Here is a 19,753-nt window from a genome sequence, read left to right on the forward strand (position 1 = left end):
CTCTAATTGCATGCCATCGAATGTACTTTGCTTAACGGTTCAATATAGGCAATAGAAAAATTTTTGCAGATGCCGCGGCACTTATTTAATACAACAATAGGCGTATCGCAATAACTCCACCACTTTTATTACAATTATTGAGGCTGGTGAGGAGAATACGTTTAAGAACTGATTTCTTCTTGCTTATTCTCTGCAAAGGTTATCAAGAGTGAAATTCAAGACGAAATAGAAAAAAATAGAAAGTTCTAAGACGACCCACCAATTTCTTAGCTTGAAGGGACACTTTAGTAGATCAACACTCAGGTGTGGGCTGATTTTCACTGTCGATATTGTCATTTGCTTTAGGTTTTGGGATATTTCAGTCCTTGTGGTTGATCCTGGTCAATCTGACCGGCTAGATTCCTCCATCTCGTAATTTAAGGTTTTTCAAAACCTCTAACCTCTAATTGTTCCTATATGACCCTTTATTAAGTGCCTTATTAGCCCTTTTCGGTTTATTGTGATACAGGTATTTATTAAGTGCCTTATTAGCCCTTTTCGGTTTATTGTGATACAGGTATTCCCCCTCACCCCCCCCCCCCCCCCCCCCCCCCTCCCCCCATACATAATTCCTGGTTTTTGCAAATAGAGAATACAATATTATAGTAGTTAGAAGTCACTGTTAAGTAAGTTACATTTTTGCACCGAGCTTCTACCATCTACAAAAGAAAACTGTATGCAGGAGGAGTGAATCCAGCGACGCAACCATGTGGGCCCAGACCAATGCACTGCATCACATATGTACACGGAATTAACACCAGACCTCATATGTGGAATTTTTCTCCCGCAATTAGCGTCGACGGAAGAAGATGCGCAATGATTTTTCTACACTATAAAATTTTGAACAATAGGGAAAAGAGGATGCTTATGGGTTCATGACATTTTGCTCCAAACTTTATACTTACATAGGATAGAAATGAAACATAGGCAGAGACAATTGAGGGGGTGAACAGAAATGAAAGTGTATGTCTCGAGGTGAATATCCAGCACAGAAAGCTTGAGCTTGAGATTTTTGTGTTTTGATTTAAGATAGTGTAATGATTGGTTCGCATCCCAAACAGATACTAAGTGCTCATCATCTCTTCAAAGGTGAAATTTACTTTTCCAACAAACAAAACGAAACCGCATAATGAGAGGGAATAGCCCATTTAGAAACTATGAAAAAATAACGAAAAACAGTAGACAAACGACAATTTCGAGGAGGTAATTAGTTAGTGTTGCAAATTAACATCATCTCTTGACTTCTTCTCGTAAACTTGTATCTTTGAAGTCAAAATTCTTTGATGTTTCAGAAACAGAGGGGTTAGTTGAAAAGATAGAGAGAGGGGGAGCAGACAGAAGTTCTTAAAAAAAAGTTGGAACCAATCATATGATGAGAGTTTTTTTTTTAAGATAATGTCTAGCCTATCTTACGTCGCGGAGGTGGTCGTAATAAATCATCTAGCGAAAATGTACGGGCCGTAGCCCCGCCCGGTGGATTAGGGCTGCTGAGGCTCAAAATCGACGGTTTTCTAATACCCAGTCTGTTGAATATTGACCGTGGAGCGCCCGGTGTTGTTGCTGCTGTCTGTGGTATGGATGTGGTGAACTGCAATTGCTCGCGTAACGATGTATGATGATGATGTCCATGTCCGAAAGCTGCGCGTACGGATTCAACACAGTGGATTTTGATGGTAGTTTGAACGTATGAGGTGATCGCAACATGTAGGATGTTTTTTGAGTTTGATTGACACAGTGCCAGAAGGACATACATTTGTATTTAGTAAAAGAAGTATTTAGGAAAAAAGAGAGAAAAAAATTTTATTTATTGAAAAGAGATTTTTAAAAGTTGCAAAAATATGTTGAGGAAGTACTTACGTCTGTTGCGATCAGCTTCTTCGGCCAGCAGCTTCTCTATTTTCTCTGGGAAATGGCGTTTCGCACACCAGACCAGACCTATTACAGCGAGGACTACGAAGACCGTGATCAAGCCCAGCCAGAAAGGCTCTTGAAGCATCCTCTCGGAAAGAGGTTTGTATGGAATGTGCATCATTCGACGTTCACATCGCGTACCTTCCCACCACGCATGACACCTGGCAGAAAATAATACAACATGAGTAAGAAGATGAGGGCATAATTAGGACGGGGAATAACTAGAGAGGCAGATAGTACAGATAATGTTTCCGTTTAGGTTGTCAATAGTGAATTTATTTCACATTTTCAACTGATTCAAATCAGTTAGTCCTTTTCGGGTTTAGTCGCTCATAAAATATTCCGGTCTATTGTCTGAATTTCGTTCCTCTTAAATTATTATAAATGTGAAATTTCTGTATAAATTACGAATTATCTTTATGCTGAATACATATCATCTTCACCAAGACTTCAATTTAAAGATCACGGCGCATGCTGCCTGCTGTCCCCCTTATGTATAAAAACAGGCGGAAGCGTTTAGTAACGAGTTCCAAGATTCGTTGTGAACCAAGTTGCGTATTTGCATTTCTTAGTCTATAAACTGCATCCTTTACTCGGACTACCTGAATCTAAGTTCTAACACCGCTCCTAGGATATTTTTGAACCTTTTTCGCAAACGGTAACATTGAATTCCTCTGTGAATGGGAATATTGTGCTTCTCCCTTTCTTATACATGTACATAGTTGCTCATCCATATTACTTATTGAGGGGACCAACTGTGATGATTGACATTGACATGCAGGAGGTGAAGGTATCAGTTCGTCCTAGAGCTTTATCAAGACAAGGACTTGCCGTTTGTATTCATTTGAGGTGTAGAGCCTTTAGAAATCATGGATGGAGACGGAAAAAAGGACGACTGTATAAAAGACGAATTTTTCAGCAATCAAGAAATAATGGTATAAATTATTACCCTTCAACACATAAACCCCCTAGGATACCACCAAACTTGGTAGGATCAAGCTCTATATATATAGGATAGGATAAACTTAAGAGGGGTTCTGCAGTCAAGTACTGAAAATTATAGTAAGATACTATTATTAAATTTATTTGGACATATATCGGTATAAAAGATATTTCGGAGCGGCATCCTCTAGATTTTTTTCAGATTTTTCGGTGGGGTAGTTTCTGAGAATGGCCCCGTTGAATAAGTGATCACTTTCGATCCCGCTCACTCCCCGCCATTCCAAAAGTAAGTACTAATTGAGATCTTTCATTTGATACGTCATATGACTATATTTGGTGAAAAAAAATGTACACCCCCCTTTTGCATGTATGCGAACCTCCCCTTAAATTCGATGTAGCAGGATGTAACTTACTGTATGCGTGAGCGTTTAAGTTCCCACCTTTCGATCAAATTTGGTGTCAATCGCTGCTACAGTCACCGAGTAACATGCATGTGACGGACAGACAGATAAGCAGACATACAGACGGGCAGAACACCGAAGAAACATGCCAAAATATGAACAACGGTACCTCGAAAAAAGTTTTTCGCCACGAAAAAAGTTTCAGTGGGCTATCACGAAAAGTAAAAATTATTGCTTCAAGCGACTCTGTGATGAGGCAGACTCAGATCCATGAGGGGGAGCGTACACGTGCGTTATTTCAGCAATAAAAGGCAAAAGTTCCCCTCCTATTATGTACCCTAGATAACATCCGAAAACAATCTTCCCAATGATACCAATGAGCGCCGAAGACATACCTCCAGTAACCACAGACGAAGTCTTGGATGCAGTGAAAAGGGTCCGGGATGCTGCAGCCCCCGGTATGGATCGAATCCCAAACAAAGCGCTGAAATTGGCAATGAGAATGGCACCAAGCATGTTTGCACAGGTATTTACAGACTGCCTAAAAGAAGGGCCTTCTCTGCTGAGTGGAAAATACAAAAGCTTGTATTGATCCCGAAGACAGGTAAGCCGATAGGTGAACCAACATCCTGTAGACCTATCTGTCTTCTGAATATAATAGGCAAGGTCCTCGAGCGGGTAATCTATAACCGGCTATATTCATCAATTGATAGTGGCGGTTATCTATCGAATGGCAGTTTGGCTTCCGGAAGGCTTGGTCAGCGGTTGATGCTACCAAACTGGTTTTTGAACTAGCCAGAAAAGCCTACAACGAAGAAGAAGAAGACGATCAGCAACGCGTTAAATTCTGTCAGATGGAACCGCATCGAAGCGCTCATCGCGGCAAAAACACCAAAATATATATTAAATATAATCTTCGATTACTTCCGACAGCTGAAGCTACTTTATGATGCGGACAAAGGGTCGAAGATATATGTAATAACGGCAGGAGTTCCGCAGGGGTCTATTCTGGGCTCCAGTAGCTAAACATTCGCAAATGACGTTGCAGTGGTCATAACACCCAATCACCCCGACCAAGTATAGATATATGCAAACGAGACTATACGGACGATCAAGTCTTGGCTTAAAGACCGCGGGCTGGAGCTTGCCGAACACAAGACGGAGTTGGTGCTCTTTACAAAGCGGCGGAAACAGAAAACTGTTGAAATTTGCATCGGGGCGCATGTTGTAAGCTCTCAGCTATCGCTGAAATATCTGGTAGTAATATACGACTCCAAGCTGAGGGTTGAATCCCACTTAAAGCTTACTGGGCAGAAAGCGGCGCCTATCAGCTCAATACTGTCAAGGATGCTTCCAAATGTAGGCGGCCCGAAGCAGAGTCGACGATAACTTTTATCGCGAGTAGTCAGCTCTGTACTTTTATATGCGGCACCACTGTGGGCATCGGCGATAAAAATCGGAGAAAATCGCAGACAGCTTCAAGCTGCATATCGATTAACCCATTCCACACGGCGAGCGCACTGACGCGTCATGGTGTCCATTTCGAGACACTGAGAGCGCGCTCGTGCGGATCCCCTCCCTCACTCAGCCACGGTGCGCTCACAAACGCGTCCTCCTTTAGTTTCGTTTAAACGTTTGTAGAGTGAACAGGGTTTGACGAAAGCTTTCAGTTTCATCCCAGTGGTTAGAGAAGTTCTTGAGTGACCTTGTGCCGTTGGCCGTTTCGAAATCCGTGCAGCACAATATTTTTTAGAGAAATTTCCGTTTGTGTTTAATAGGCTGTTTATTATTTTAATTTTTTCTATAATATTAATTCGTAATTTATATTAATGTAAAATCTTTGCCGTGAATTTTTTAGGCCATGGTTCGGACCAGACGGACGTTTTCTGATGTTAAATTTTCTGATGTTAAATTAATTATCAATGATTTTTTAACTATTTTTACTGCTACTAACTTGGCCTAACAATGCCGATCCCGTAGTAAAAAATTTACCGTCGGATAAGAAAGTCCGAAAAAAAATGCAGTTCCAGAATGAAGCCACCAAAATGGCTGCTGTGTTGAATGGGTTAAGCGCTCTCCGAGCATGTTGCGCCTACCGAACAACGTCTTATGAGGCGACATGCGTGATTGCGGGGATGATACCGGTAGATATAACCGATGAGGCAAGTCGTCTGTGCGTAAATCAGAAAGCCAGCCTAAACAAGTAAAGTGAGAATTTGCGGTAATTGGTTGAATGGCAAACAGCATGGGACCAGGCGGAGAATGGCTTAAGGACACATAGACTTATCCCAGACATAAGCGTGTGAAGATGCAGCCGAAAATGCAGAACACGTTTTCTTCGCCTGCCCGAGATTTAAAAGCTCAAGGAGAAAGCTTGAAAGAGAGTTAAATACCCGTTTAACGGGTGGAAAATCTGATCAGATATATGGTGCAATCAAATATAGCATGGGACGCGGTAGTTGCAATGGTGAAACGGATCCACCAGCAGCTAAAAGCAACAGAAGTACAGCGGAGGCATAGAAGGGAACAGCCCCGCGAAGCAATATCGGAACGGTGGTCCGGCGGGGAGAGTGTGGAGAAAATATGGGAGGTTTTAGTCGGTAAGAGTCTGGCATCCGCTCCTAGGTTCCAGATGCGTATCCAGGATGGATTTCCACCAGCCAAAAAAAAGGACAGAAGGACAGACAGTCAGACAAAGAGACAGTAAACCAATTTTAATAAGGTTCTGTTTTACACAAAACCTTAAAAAGACTAGAATGCATCATGGGCAAATATCAAAGGGTATCCAATAAGGTAAATCGATGATCGACTTCAGTGAGGAAAGTTCTGAAGAATTAGAAGAAATACAACGTATATGTCGATTAGAACTTCGTGGACTTTGTGCATTTCTCGAATTTGAAGTCTTATCCAAATTAGTCAGACTTATCAGAATGCGAATGAGCTAATCATAAGCCTATTTTGAAAGTATGGGCTTAATTAACGGGAAATTTCAAGATAGATTCTGGGCTTAAATAAAGCAGTGGATTGGTCCCAAAATTGATCAGCCTTCCTCTAGAGTACGTAGCCCATGCAGATGATATAAATATTCTGGCTCAATCCAAAGAAATATCGATAACACTAGATCAAGTTAAAGGTTAATAGTACTCCTGGAAATCTGCCCCTAGAACACCACCTTGCCGTGGTAGGGAACTTGTTGCAGTTTAGTACTACACTGAGGGTATCCAAAAACACATGAAGATGGAAACAAAGTGTTGTAGCTCTCCAAGGGGTAAGAAGTCGCAGACTTCGAATCCACCCGCAACTTTGAGAAATAAGGTCGTGGCCGAGGGACGGATTTTGGAGTCCCCACTAGATTCATGTTCCCCGTCGGAGAAATCGGTAGAAGACAGGCTCTCGATTTCAGTGTAAAACCTGCATCCGATGTCTACGACGTGGTCAGCCAGAAAGGGTAGTACAGCAACTCCCTTAATGAAAGGAACTGGAAACCTGACTACGGGCTGCCTGCCGGTGACACTGTTACCTAATTCGAAAAAAGAAGGCTCAGCAGAAGGAAACTTCAGCCGCAAAGGACAAGGAACTACAGGCTTGCCTATCAGAACCTTCTCCTCCGTCTCTACCAGGAAAAATAGAAGAAAAGGAAGCTGATGAAGTTTAATTCTGGTCTGTGGAAACAGATCCATGCAGACCGGACACCGTGAACCTGGGGGTGCGCCCAGCTGTCCTTATATATTTCTGGTTCAAGAGCCATGGGTTCGTTTTAACAAAATCTGTGGTGTCCGAACGAATAAATAAACAAATTCTAATTTCCTTTTATGTCGATGATGGTCTTTTAATTCGCTGTATACTTATTCCTGCAGCCACTTGCAGCCTTCTTCAGCGGAAAATCTGTGGTATTGGATCAGTAAAGGGGATTCGGATCATCTACATTCGAGGGGCCAATAAGAAGTGAAGTAATTGACCTAACGATCTGAGCACATTGCCTCTTACAGTGTACTGTAGTGCACCGTTATAGTCTTGACACACTTCAAAGCCCTGATCCAATATGGATTGTTGTGCCAACGATTACTATTATTATTTCAAGCAAACAGTCTGCAATATAAAGACGGAATCCTAGGAAAATGGATTGGGCAAAGTTCAATGAACTTCTTGGCGACAAAGTGAAGCCCTAGGCGACTAAGGGTTTCTTTGGCGATAGAAGATCAATTGGAGAATCCTTTCAAGAGGCTTTTCCTATTTCCCGATGCCAACGCGGTAAAATGGTTCCATGGTGGAACTGATAACTGCATATATCTATATCGTGCTTGCAAAAGCAATGAGAATGAAGACTGGTTATACTTTCGTTTAACTTCGTTTACAAAGGACGAAATTTAGTAAGGAATAATGAAGGCCAGAAAAATGGAAAATAATCTTTTGATTTACGAAACTATAATAAGATACATGTGCACTACTGTACGGCTGCGATGTGTAGCCTCTGACACAGGTTTTAAAGAGTCTGTCTACGCATTTGGACAAAATATCCCAAGGTGAATATCTGGGCCAGTAAAACAACACCAAAAGTGGAATGGCCACATACAATGAGTAGTTTACGAGCGAATAACGAAGTTGGTAAAGCGAAAGTCGACCTAAGGCCACCAGTGGAAGACTATGTAAAGAATGGGAGAATTCGGTAGGCCAGTAAAAGGCTACTCAAATTTTTCAACTGGAAGATGAGGAGAAAGTGTACTGCGGAGGGTAAGGTCAATTTAGTTATAGAAGAAGAAAAAGAATGGAGGTAATTGAAAGGCTATTTGGATATGCGCTATTGTGAATACCACGGTAATCAACGAAAATTTTGAACTATGGAGAGTGTAAATTTACAAGGGAGGACTAGTTTCCAGGTAGCGTGATCTACAGCAATGGCCTAAGAGGACCGGCTAATATTCACACCTTTAAGTTCATGGTGGTGGCCTTCCTGCGGAGCAAAGACGGATGATTCCGAACGATTCTTCAGAAGTAGAGAAGAAAAGGAAAGGAAGTCAAGAAACTAAAAAGGAAGCCTCTCGTCGGGTGGAAACGGTGTTAACCAAACCAACTTTTTGAGTAACCATTTTAAATCAAGGATGCTTGCGCTTTTTACAAAAACTGGTGGATGTATTTTCACTGCACCAATGAAAAGCCAGTGTTTCAAGGAACGAAACTGTTTGGGGCGGGAATAGTTAGGTCAGAGTCGTAAACAGCATTTCAAAAGCAGATCGGAACATTATTAAATCGAATGTGATACCTACATAACCAGGTTTTTAAAAATATTAGAAATCCTTCAATCATTCCAGTTTAAAAATACTCACCTGCAAAAAAATCCCCCATTTTTCTCAAAACACTCTCCTCGACCTTCGCAAGGATTATCAGCACAAGGTTTCTGTTTTTGCTCACATGTCGATCCAATGTATCCTGTTTGGCAGTGGCACTATATAAAGAAATAATTAAGATAGAAATATTATTTAACAAAGCCATAGGTCAGAGAGTTTTAACCTTAAAATTTGTTGGCGTTAATTCACATTTCCCAAATAGACATGGTTCCAGTTCGCACATATTCAGCCCACAAAATCTGTTCAAAAATATAAACCAGGGAAGGAAGATTAATTTTGTAATCGTAATTCAGTAAGTAGTCCTGAAATTGTAATATCAAGGATCTGCGTAATGATACAAATTACAGGAGAGGGACTCTTATCCTCGCATTTTGTTAAATCATAAAAGATACCATTAAAATTTTCGCTTGCTCCAGTTCCAAATGGCTAGGAGTCTTCTAATATTCAGAGATTCCATAAGCAACGAATACTAGCAGAATACCGACCTGCCAAATGTATCATTAACATTTAAAACTCTTACCTCCCGGTGAAATGTCCATGACACTGGCAACGTTTTGTGCTATTGTCACCGGTTATGCATTTTCCATTAGACTGACAAGGATTTGGTTCACAGGATTCCACCAAGTCATCACCCGACGCCAGCTTCAATTTGTAGTTAACATCTGAATGGCGGAAGAGAGACAAGAAGTGGAAATGACACAATAAAATGGTCGAGACATTCGAATATTTGTTATCCTTGCATCACGACTGAATACCACCAGATTTGCCCTGATGCGGAATAACTAGCTTACCCGGTTGAACTCGAACCGTTGCATTGAGGCCAATGTACGATTCCTTTGTGGTCTTTTGCCGTACATGCAACGTATTCAAGTAGGATGTTATATAAACGGGAGAATGCTGTGGCTCATTGTGTCCTGGATGGATTCTGAGGCCCAGTGATGACAGTGATGATGGCGATGATAGCGATGATGGTGAGGAATCTTCCGCTTGAGCGCTAGAATGCTCCTGGTATTTACATAATTGCCATCGAGTTCCATTATTGTCGGCATAGTTGTCGTAGACCTAAAGCGCATTATCATCAGTGGAAGTATGAATAAGGATGGAATTCAACGAGTGGGAATAGAAAGTATGAAAGATTGTAATAATTGAGTTGTGCTGCAAGCACTTGATGCTAGTGAATGAATCGATTGGGATTGATTCTTGTATTTAGTACGCTTCATGTGCAACACAATGATGCGTATCTAATAGTTTTCGTTAGTAATTTCGGATTTTCCTTTCAGAAAAAGGGGATTCGGAACAATCTAAGGGCAGGAGGAGGCAGAGTCACACAAGATGGCCCAAATTTAGAATGTGGAAACTTGGAAAAAAGGAAGTAAATCACGGAGTCCTTAAATTGCGAACAACTCTGCATAGCTGATCGAATCGCTATAGATAGTGGCATATTTTTAATATATAAAAGGACACTAGAGCCAGGGAATTGTTGGGATAGATGCACATAGATTACTCTCAAGGGATATGTAGTAACTCCAGATCCGCTTCCATAAATCATCTGTAAGTCGGATGTGTAGGTCGCGTGAATTCCTGGACCGTATCAAATTTAGCGAAACGAAATTGAGAAGAGAATATGCACCGAAACGACCAGAAAACAAGGAGACAATATACTGGAAGTGCAACTACCATTAAAAATACATACCTAATTCTCATAGAAGTGTATTGGATGGAGTTGTGGGAGAATTTATATGTTATCATCTATTCGTAATGTAATTGCTTGCATCGTTTCCTATAAGATGATATTTTAATGTTTGGAGTGAAGTGTTGCACTTCGTCCGGGATATGATGGAAGGAATTTTAGGGACGCTCTAAAAGTGCATGGAAGTAAGTAAGTGTGATAAGTGCAATAAGACAAAATTTTCAGAGTAAACTAAGGTGGCACCCAAGAAAGGATTTATAGGACTCTATCGCATCTGGGGAAAAGGTTTTAAGGAAATTTCCACAGGAAATTGGTCAACCAAGAAGTGGAGGTGAAGTTGGTTGGAATTTCGTACATTGGAAAAACGTAGCTTCGTATTATGAGCAATGCCACATCCATCTGTGAAATATATTGTGGTCAGCTTTAGGTGATGCGACAGTCCTTTTAAGTTTTTATTATTGGACTAACAGTCTTGTCAATTGATATAGTATTTAGAATAGTCAGCAGCATTGCTGTCGGAGTGGAAAAAGTATGGTATTAAAAAGTGTGACAAAAAGACACTAAATAGTACTTTTATATGAGTACACTTAGGTTCAAGCAAAAAGACAAAGATTGTTATTGTTGTATTTCGTGCCACAACCGTGTACATCGCGAAATGAGGATACCAATATTGTTGATACTATGCGAAAGGAGACACGAAGTTGAAGAATATTAATAATAATCGTTGGCGTAACAATCCATATTGGATCATGACCTTGAAGTGTGTTAGAGCACTTCATTCAAGACCGTAACAGTACAATGGCATGATTTGACTCAGGTACTGATTCACAGCTGAGTTCGCTGGTATCCGAAATCTAGCCACGATGAACGAAGTGAGATAGTGAAACTCTGAAGGGTAATCTTCTCCCTCCTTACACAAGTGTCAAACTCTGTAGTTCTAGTATGAATTTAAGGGGGGTCTCCGACTAAAATTATAAAATATACTATTATTAAATTTATTTTTGTAGATATCGGAATGGGGATGTATTTTGAGGCCTAGATTTCGTTTAGATACACCTCTGTGATTTTGTTCAGATTTTTCGGTTGGATAGGTTCTGAGAACGAGATTCGTTACACTTTTTGAGGGTCATATTTTCAGCCCTCACTGCTCTAATTTTCACCCTATATCAAATATGGGACCAGTTTCATAAAATACGAATCGACTCCTTTCATTTGATATCCCACATGACCATATTCAGTGAAAAAAAATTGTACACCCTCCATTTCCATTTGTGGGGAGCTCTCTTTACACTTAATACAAAAATGGCGCCCCTTGGGGCGGGAAGGGAACAGCAGACCACATGCTATCACCAATTTTCGTAACAATCGTGCTAGCCGTTTCCGAATAAATTAGGGGTGAAAGAGAGACAGACAGATGGACAGGAGACAGGGGACAGACAGACAGACCTGTGAAGAGTTGCCTCCCATCAGGCGCGACCCCAGGTGGCGGATAGGGTATACCTTTTAAAGTGTAAATATGTGTTCATGCACTTTGCTTTTGTGAGAAAATAAAAACAAAATGGACGAATTGAGAAGGAATAAAGTTACGGTGCAGGAGCTCGGAACCCTAGTATTGGCGGCTTTTAGGAGTGAGCAAGTGAGCTCGCGGCCGTCGATATACGTCGACCGCAGTGCCTCGGTAGTGGACAACTTGGTCACCGTGGCACCTAATGCTACATGCGTTTTAGATTTGCAGGAGAAAGTGTTCAAGCGAAGCACAAGTCTGATAAAAATATCAATTGCAAGGGCACAGAATGCTGGGCTAAAAGGAGATAGCTGGCCAAAAAAGGCGATTTCAACACCCATCGGATTTGATCAAGAGGTGCTCCAGTAGCAGCAAATAGATCCATTCAGGTGAAACTCATAAATTTTGCGATCTCATCCAATACCAAGGACGGCAAAAGAGAAAGCTCATGGGAACTTAGCAATTGAAAAAGGTAGAGGAATCTGCAAAAGGAGTAATCTGGCCAAGTCTCACCGAGAACAGAGCCCTGGTCTAGAAGAACTACCTTTTTGCAGCCTGGGACTAAAATAGTTGAGCTATCCGAATTTATCAAGGACAAGCGCAACGTGCACCAAACCGTTAAGAACATGGTGAGAGCCATCAGGGTGCTTTACGATAAGTCGCAGGAAGAAAGAAAGCCTAAGGAAAAGCCGGACATCCAAGCCCCAACAATGTCACAGGCAACCCAAGTGATATGAAAGCACAAAGTCATCATCCTTCGATCAAGTAATAGAGTGCTAGACAAAGGGGGGAAGCTTTGGGGAATCAACAGGCATTAAAAAGGAAAAAAAGGGGTCTTGACCAGTTCAACAAACGCAATTAAAAGTTCAGAAGGGCTCAAAGTGCCTAAAGTAGGAATTTCGGCTAGCAAAGCGAAACCGAAGGAAAATAAGAACGGTGGTTGGAGTAAGGTCGTAAACAAAAAAAGGAACAAAAAATCAAAAGTGCGATTTCACCAGGAGACCATTGTAATCTCCAGCAAAGAAAATCTAACGTATGCGGAGATACTGAAAAAGGTGAAATTTGATCCTGACCTTAAAGACCGAGGCGCATATGTCAGCAAAATCGGGAAGACCTAAGTTATTAAACTCACTTGGGGAGAATGTCGCGGTTCGTTCCCAAAACATGAAATTTATATACAGAGAAAGGATCTCGATCAGGTAACATCCAGAGAAGAGATCTGTACTACCTAGTAGCAACAATTCAATTTGGAGGAATTCAGGGAAGAATCTATCGTGAGCCTAAGAAAAGCTTATAGCGGTACTCAAACGGCCACAACGCGAACGTCAGTGGAGGCAGAGCCGAAGTTGTTGGCCATGGGGAAGGTTCGGATCGAATGGGTTGTTTGCCCACCAAGGGAACAGATCTCTGTCTGCCTAATGTTTGGACATTTCACGAAGGCATGCACTAGTGGTATCGATCAGCCCGAGAAAGGACATATTGCCAAGGAATGTAATATAGACTCGAAAGGCATTTTGTGCGATGGAAAGAAGGGACGGGACAACCGGAAACTGAAGTGAAAAAATGAGGTTAATATAAATAAACCTCAATCATTGCAGAGTCGCACAGGATTTGCTTGCGCTGATCAACCACGAATCTGCGATGGAAATAATTATCATTAGTGAATCGTACAGAAATCTTGACGGTGGTGTATGGGTTACAGATTCGACTGGTGGAGCGGCGATATTGGCGTGTGGTCGTCAAGCTATACAATATAGCATGGATCAGGCGGCTAGTTGCTTTGTGTTTGCAAAAATAAGCGGTATGTTCTTATACAGCTGTTACGCTCCTCCGAGCTTCACACTGCCTGAGCTTGAAGACCTGTTAGACGATCTTGTTCACGACGGGTCTACTAAATGCGATACACCAACTACTGCTGCGAATTTTGGATGACGAGGAGATCCCAGACGACTAGCGCAGGAGCATCATTTGTCCTATCCATAAAGTAGCAGATAGATTGCGTTGTAGAAACTACAGAGGCATGTTACTTATCTGTTCGTCCCATAAAATGCTGATGAGAATTCTGGAGGATAGAATAAGATCACACGTCGAACGACTCATTGACGAGTACTAAGGTGGTTTCAGGCTGGGTCACTCCAAAATCGACTAGCTTTTTATCGTTAAACTAATCCTGCAAAAATGCAGGGAATATAGCGTTGACGTGTACCAAATCTTTATAAACTTCAATCAGGCATACGATAGTACGAACATAATGCTGCAATTTGGTATACCAGCTAAGCTTGTAAGACCGACGAAGACGACTATGACCAACTCCACCTTACAGGTCAACGCTATTCAACCTAACAATCGAATACGATATCCGATAGATACTAATACCAGCGGGAAGCTACTACATTTGTTAGCCTAGGCAAATGACATCAACAATATGTCTTGAAAATTGATCCACGCAGAGGAACTTCTGCATACTCTTGACACTGCTGCGAAAAAAATTGAACTACGCATCAATAAGGACAAAACGGAATCAAGAAGTAGGACGCTCATTCGAACATCAATGTAGGACCTCAATATCGAATACGTAGACAGGTTTATATAATATATGTGGGTGGCAGCCTGTCAACGCGAATAAGGCTGACTGCTTTCTTCTTGGTCCTTCCTATAATGAAATTGAACCATGTACACAGAAACACGAAGCTCCGCGTATACAAAACCATCGTACGAGTAGTGATATGCTATGGATACGAAATCGGAGCCCTAACCTAAGCCTCCGAAAATGTACTAAACACATTCGAAAGGAAAGTCCTTTGGCGAATTTTCAGAATAGTTAGCGACCGTGATGGATGACGCATCCGTTACAACCATCGGTTGCATGAACTGCACGATGAGTTAGAAGTCTCGAAATTCGTTAAAATACAACGCCTTCAGTGGGCAGGTCTTGTCCAATAAGAGCACAATACGTGTATATACCGACGCCGAATAACTACTGGGCTTCCAAGATTGGAGGATGCGGTTACTTGACCGAGATAATTGATACGATAATGATGATAAAGTGATAAGCTTACAGAAACGGGCACCAGGCAACAATAAAAATCGGCATTCGAAAGGCTGACCCTCAACCAACTAAACGATCACACCGACTTCCTTTCCACTCTCTATGATGAGTTTGACTATTGCAATGCCAACTCATATACGTCGTTCATCAATGTAGTCTCCAGGTCTTCCGAAATATTACGACGCAACAACAAGATCTACCATTTTCAGAACGGTGAGAACAGTAATCTTTTTACAAAGTTTGAATTATATTTATCGATTTATCAGCGCCTGAATACATATGAAGTGTTTACTCAAGAGATACCAAACTAACTTCTTCTTTTTCTTCGAAGTTCAGACCAATCTTGGCAAGTGAATTCTCTTTGACGCGAATTACGTGACCACACCATTGAAGACGCCTCTCTCGCAATTTTTCCATAAACGATGCAACCTCATATCGGTCGCGGATATCCTTACTTCGTATGTAACCTAAGCATGCCACGCCACTAGTCCAACGCAACATCTTCGTTTCCATTACTACAAGACGCCGTTCATTGTCTTCTATAGTCAGCCAACATTTAGAACCATAGAGGGCCATATGACGGACGACACTACCGTAAAAATAGATAACAATATAACTGGGAGTGCGTTTTCTCAATCTTACGGGTTGAATCGAATTATATAAAGACAACAATAGTTAATTGTTCTGTAAGGTGTCGCGCAATATAGCGATGTCGCGTAACATCTGTAGGAATAACCCTTGCTCCATAGTACACATTTTAGCCTCAAAATGGGCTTAACTTATTACGATATCTGTATCAGCAAATCTTATGAATTTCGTTTCTCATCAGCAAAATATTTTGGTTTCCGCATCCCACTCGTAGCAAGTATGAGTATTTGAACTTTCCATTATATAAACAAAATCAGGAAGAAACCTATAGCCCAGAACGTGGTGAACCAAATGCCAAAGTTCTATATTCTTATCTCTCAGATTCAGTGCATCAGCGTGACTTCAAATGTAGGGGAAATTATGTTTTGTCAATTAGAATTCCCTGAATTGTTGACAAATTCCATCCATATTCCAAAGACGGATTACTTTTCTTTCAAACAAATCTCTAAGTTAAATCTGTATCATTTCTGCTGAGCTGGTTCACTCCCTCCTGTTACGTTTTCTTCCACGTGTACTTTTACTGATTGAAGATGTTCCTAAATCTCGTTCACCGGGAAAGATATTTCGTTTCTTTAATTTCCTGCCGAGCAAGGAGCGGGTACAATAAAATATAGATAGATATAAATACAGAGCCAAAGATACTGACATTCTTCAGACTGATATTTTTCCACCCGAATGAATGGCGAGCATAATACCTAGACCCCCCTCACCCTGTGAATTTTTCTGAAGTTTGTTATTCCATTCCAACGTATCTTTTGCTAGACAGTTCAATGAAAAGTTGAATTCAGTTCTTTTGAGCCTGTGTGGACATTTTTGAAAATATCAAGGCCTGATTTTAAGATACAGACTTCAGCAATAGCGATTAGTTGACAAAGGCTATGAGACGAAACGAAAAACGAAATCCTTATTTCCAAAGGTCAACTCAAAATCCGAGAAAATAAAAGCTCCGTTTCCAGCTAACTAGGATTTCGTTCGCAAATCACGACCCCTGATTAACACAAATCTTTCTGAAATTCTTTTTTCCTGGAATTGAATTTACATCGGGAAAATCCTTTGAGAAGAAAATATATAAATATTTATCTTTGTATTTTAGCAGGGCTATCCACGACAAATCTTATTTTGTGGTTTACTCGATAGTCTAGGCAGCTTGAAGGACTTCTTTGAATACAAATTGGATGCCTGACTAGCTTAGACTGCACAACAGCGTCATCATTTCAGGATTGTTGTTGTTGATCACAACGTAATCCACTGTTCAATAAATGGTTCGTTCGGGTTCGGTAGCTTCCTGCTCGAACGTAGCCAGTCAAGTTATTTAGCTTCCTGGCTTCGATTGCTTCCGGTAGACTGATGTCATCCTAGTTCCGCTTTCGACTGGAATAACAAGGACCTTGATTAATGGCTTCGCCTGTGCCGCATAGGCGAACACCATCAATATTCCTTAGAGTGAATTTGCTCAACAGTCCGTAGCTTCTCTTGACTCGTATATTTGAACTGAAGTGAACTCCTGTCTGTATCCTGGTCAAATGATGGGCGCGTAATATGTATATGTTCTAACGATGAAGATTATCAGCTTACGTCACAGTGTCTGCTCTATATTCCTGACAGGAGTCAACGAACGGTAGGTCGTTCTTGAAGATTTGATATCTAGTCTGGAAAAGCTGATGATTGTTCTCACGGAAAATTTGATGTTAAATTTAGGATAGTTAACTTCACGAAATTGATATATTTATCACGCAAAGCTATTTATCATTTTGCTCCTTTCCATTCAGGATAAACAGAGCGTTGGAAGTTTAGGTACGTGCATGGAAATGAGTTGATGTTATGAAAAATAATGAGCGTACGGAAGGGGAGAATATTAAGTTTTTAGATTTATGGAGTCAAGATCCGATTCAAATTCAAAAGGCATAAGGGTTCATCAGAATACATAAGGTATCTTTGAAAGGTCGCTGTTAGAGTACGCCAGCCTGATTCTGATTCTGGTCTTCTTCCTGTGAATCTAATTTATGACTTCTTTGGGGTTGATGAGCACAGAAAATTTTGTTCGCTCGTACTCATAATCAATGCAATAAAACATTTTCCTTACTATGGAAGATGTGTAACTCCAATGCTTCAGTTTCTCGAAGCCTCCTATTCGTCCTTAAATCTTTGACATACGATTTAAAGAAGCTTTCTAAATGAAACAGCTAACGACGATTATCATGACGCTTTTTATGCCAAATTGAAATGGAAATTTGTGTCCTTACTTTACCCTAATCTATTTTGCATGCAAGAATTCAACCCCGATCTCTATATTTTGAAAGTGACAATATTGGGGCAGCTAGAGAAGAGGTTAATACCAGATTAGTCCATTGACATTAAGAACCCGCAAATTCCCTCTTTTTTCCAAAAAGAAATAATTATTAATAAAATCCATCTCGATGTCGACTATTGGTTTAGATCCATCTTCTTTTAGAAAAGCTTTAGAAAAGCTCTTTTAGAAATTCCATTTATATCCATCTGATTCTTTCAGTAAAAAAATAATCACCATGGCAGCTACAGTTCCTTGAAAGGACCAGGCGAGCAAAGAGAAAATCCGGGGCGAAGGTAAAAATGAGGTGTAAATTTTGCGCCATTAACCATAGTTTCCACTAAAATTTCTATTCCGGCCTCCCTTACAAAATCAATCCAGACGAGTTATTTTCTGAAACTTCAGTACGATCTCGTGATGCTGGTTTCCTACTATAATTCTGCCACCTCTCCTTGGTAGGTAAGCTGAGTTATTGAATATCGGAGACGAAACAGACCCGAGATTAGAGGGAGGGAGTCCGTAATGTGCTACAAAATCCCGTTTTAGTATGGGGTTAGAAAATCTTCTTCTATAAATCGTTGAAGGACGAGGCTGAGTGTGCGGTTAGCGATTCTGCATGTGGCAATTGCCGCCGAAAACTCAAGCCGTATCATTTTACATGGTCCTTGAAATTTAGAGCACGAACGTAAACCAGTAACTGGATGTTGGATACCAGGCGACTGAGTTGTGGATGAGTACCTGAGTTAAATCAGGGTGATAATGACGAACAAACGTAATGCTGACCACATTGCATCCTACAGGGTACTGCCGTCTTGAAGTATACCGTTACGGTCCTGAATGAAGTGCTCTAACAAGGTTCAATGCCCTGATCCAATTGGATTGTCGTGCATGCAATTATTATAAAAAAGTGGCGTGAAAAGGAGACAGTCATGCACGAGGAACTGTATTAGCATGCGATCCTGGTAACTTTATACATGCTTGCCATTCACCCCTTGGTGGGGTAGAGTGCGTCAGCCACACCAAAACGCCATCGTCCGCGGTTACCTGAAATGCCCTTCAACTTCCCTACGATTTCCTAGGACACTCCCACTCCTCCTCTACGGTCCTGTGCTAAGTGCCATTGGGCTGACCCATCTTGGGATAGTGGATTCGACTGTATGACGTAGCCAGCAACCCAATCGTCACCACTACTTAATGTGTGACCTATCGACTGCCATTTCCGTCTTCCGAGCACAGTGCGTATGAATGCAATACCTGCGTGCGGACTGAGTTCTTCGTTTGAGATAGGGTCAGGCCAGCGCACTTCGATGATACGACGCAGACAAGTGTTCACGAAGGCTTGGAGCTTTTGAAAAACAGTGAAGTTCACTTTCCATGTGCTACTTCTATCAAACAACACAGAAGGAATACTACCACAGAACAGTCTCAGCTTGATCTTAATAATAATAATCGTTGGCACAACAATCCATATTCGATCAGGGCCTTGAAGTGTGTTTGAGCACTTCATTCAAGACCGTAACGGTACACTATAGTAGACTTTAGGAGGCAATGTGGTCAGCATTGCGCTCATCCGAGATTATTACCCTGATTTGACTCAGGTACTCATTCACAGTTGAGTCGAACTGGTATCCGACGGCAAATCACAATACAAATCCCACTGCCACCAGCGAGATTTGAACCGCGACCTTCCGTACGACAGCCTTGTGTTCTAACCACTCAACTTCGTAGTATACGGGTTGGACACATCCCCTAATTGTGCCAATCAAATAAATACGAAAAACAACCGTCAAAATAAACCTAGATGATAATGTCAACCTGATCTTGGTGTTGAGATAACTGCATTTCTAAATTCTAGACAGGGTAGCGAAAGCAGATCTAGCGGTGTTAATGTGTTCCGCCAACATCCAGTTCGGTGCAACCGTCCGCAGAAACCACGC

At 41.2% G+C, this 19,753-nt stretch overlaps 1 protein-coding gene across 7 annotated transcripts in view; it reads right to left on the minus strand.

Annotated features, from left to right (window-relative positions):
* Nucleotides 1-19,753, minus strand: part of LOC119656894 — a 269,184-nt gene that overhangs the window by 33,234 nt on the left and 216,197 nt on the right. For 5 of the 7 annotated variants that reach the window (XM_038063568.1, XM_038063567.1, XM_038063574.1 and 2 more), the window contains 6 exons: nt 9,430-9,700; nt 9,159-9,300; nt 8,802-8,877; nt 8,618-8,736; nt 1,897-2,111; nt 1,453-1,677 (listed from right to left, as the gene is read on the minus strand). In XM_038063568.1, the coding sequence (XP_037919496.1) occupies nt 1,453-1,677; nt 1,897-2,111; nt 8,618-8,736; nt 8,802-8,877; nt 9,159-9,300; nt 9,430-9,700 (1,048 nt within the window). The remainder of the gene's footprint in view (nt 1-1,452; nt 1,678-1,896; nt 2,112-8,617; nt 8,737-8,801; nt 8,878-9,158; nt 9,301-9,429; nt 9,701-19,753) is intronic. The other 2 variants (XM_038063569.1, XM_038063571.1) reach the window with 2 other exon arrangements.

This window comes from Hermetia illucens, chromosome 5 (assembly GCF_905115235.1).
Source record: "Hermetia illucens chromosome 5, iHerIll2.2.curated.20191125, whole genome shotgun sequence".
Classification (NCBI taxonomy): domain Eukaryota; kingdom Metazoa; phylum Arthropoda; class Insecta; order Diptera; family Stratiomyidae; genus Hermetia; species Hermetia illucens.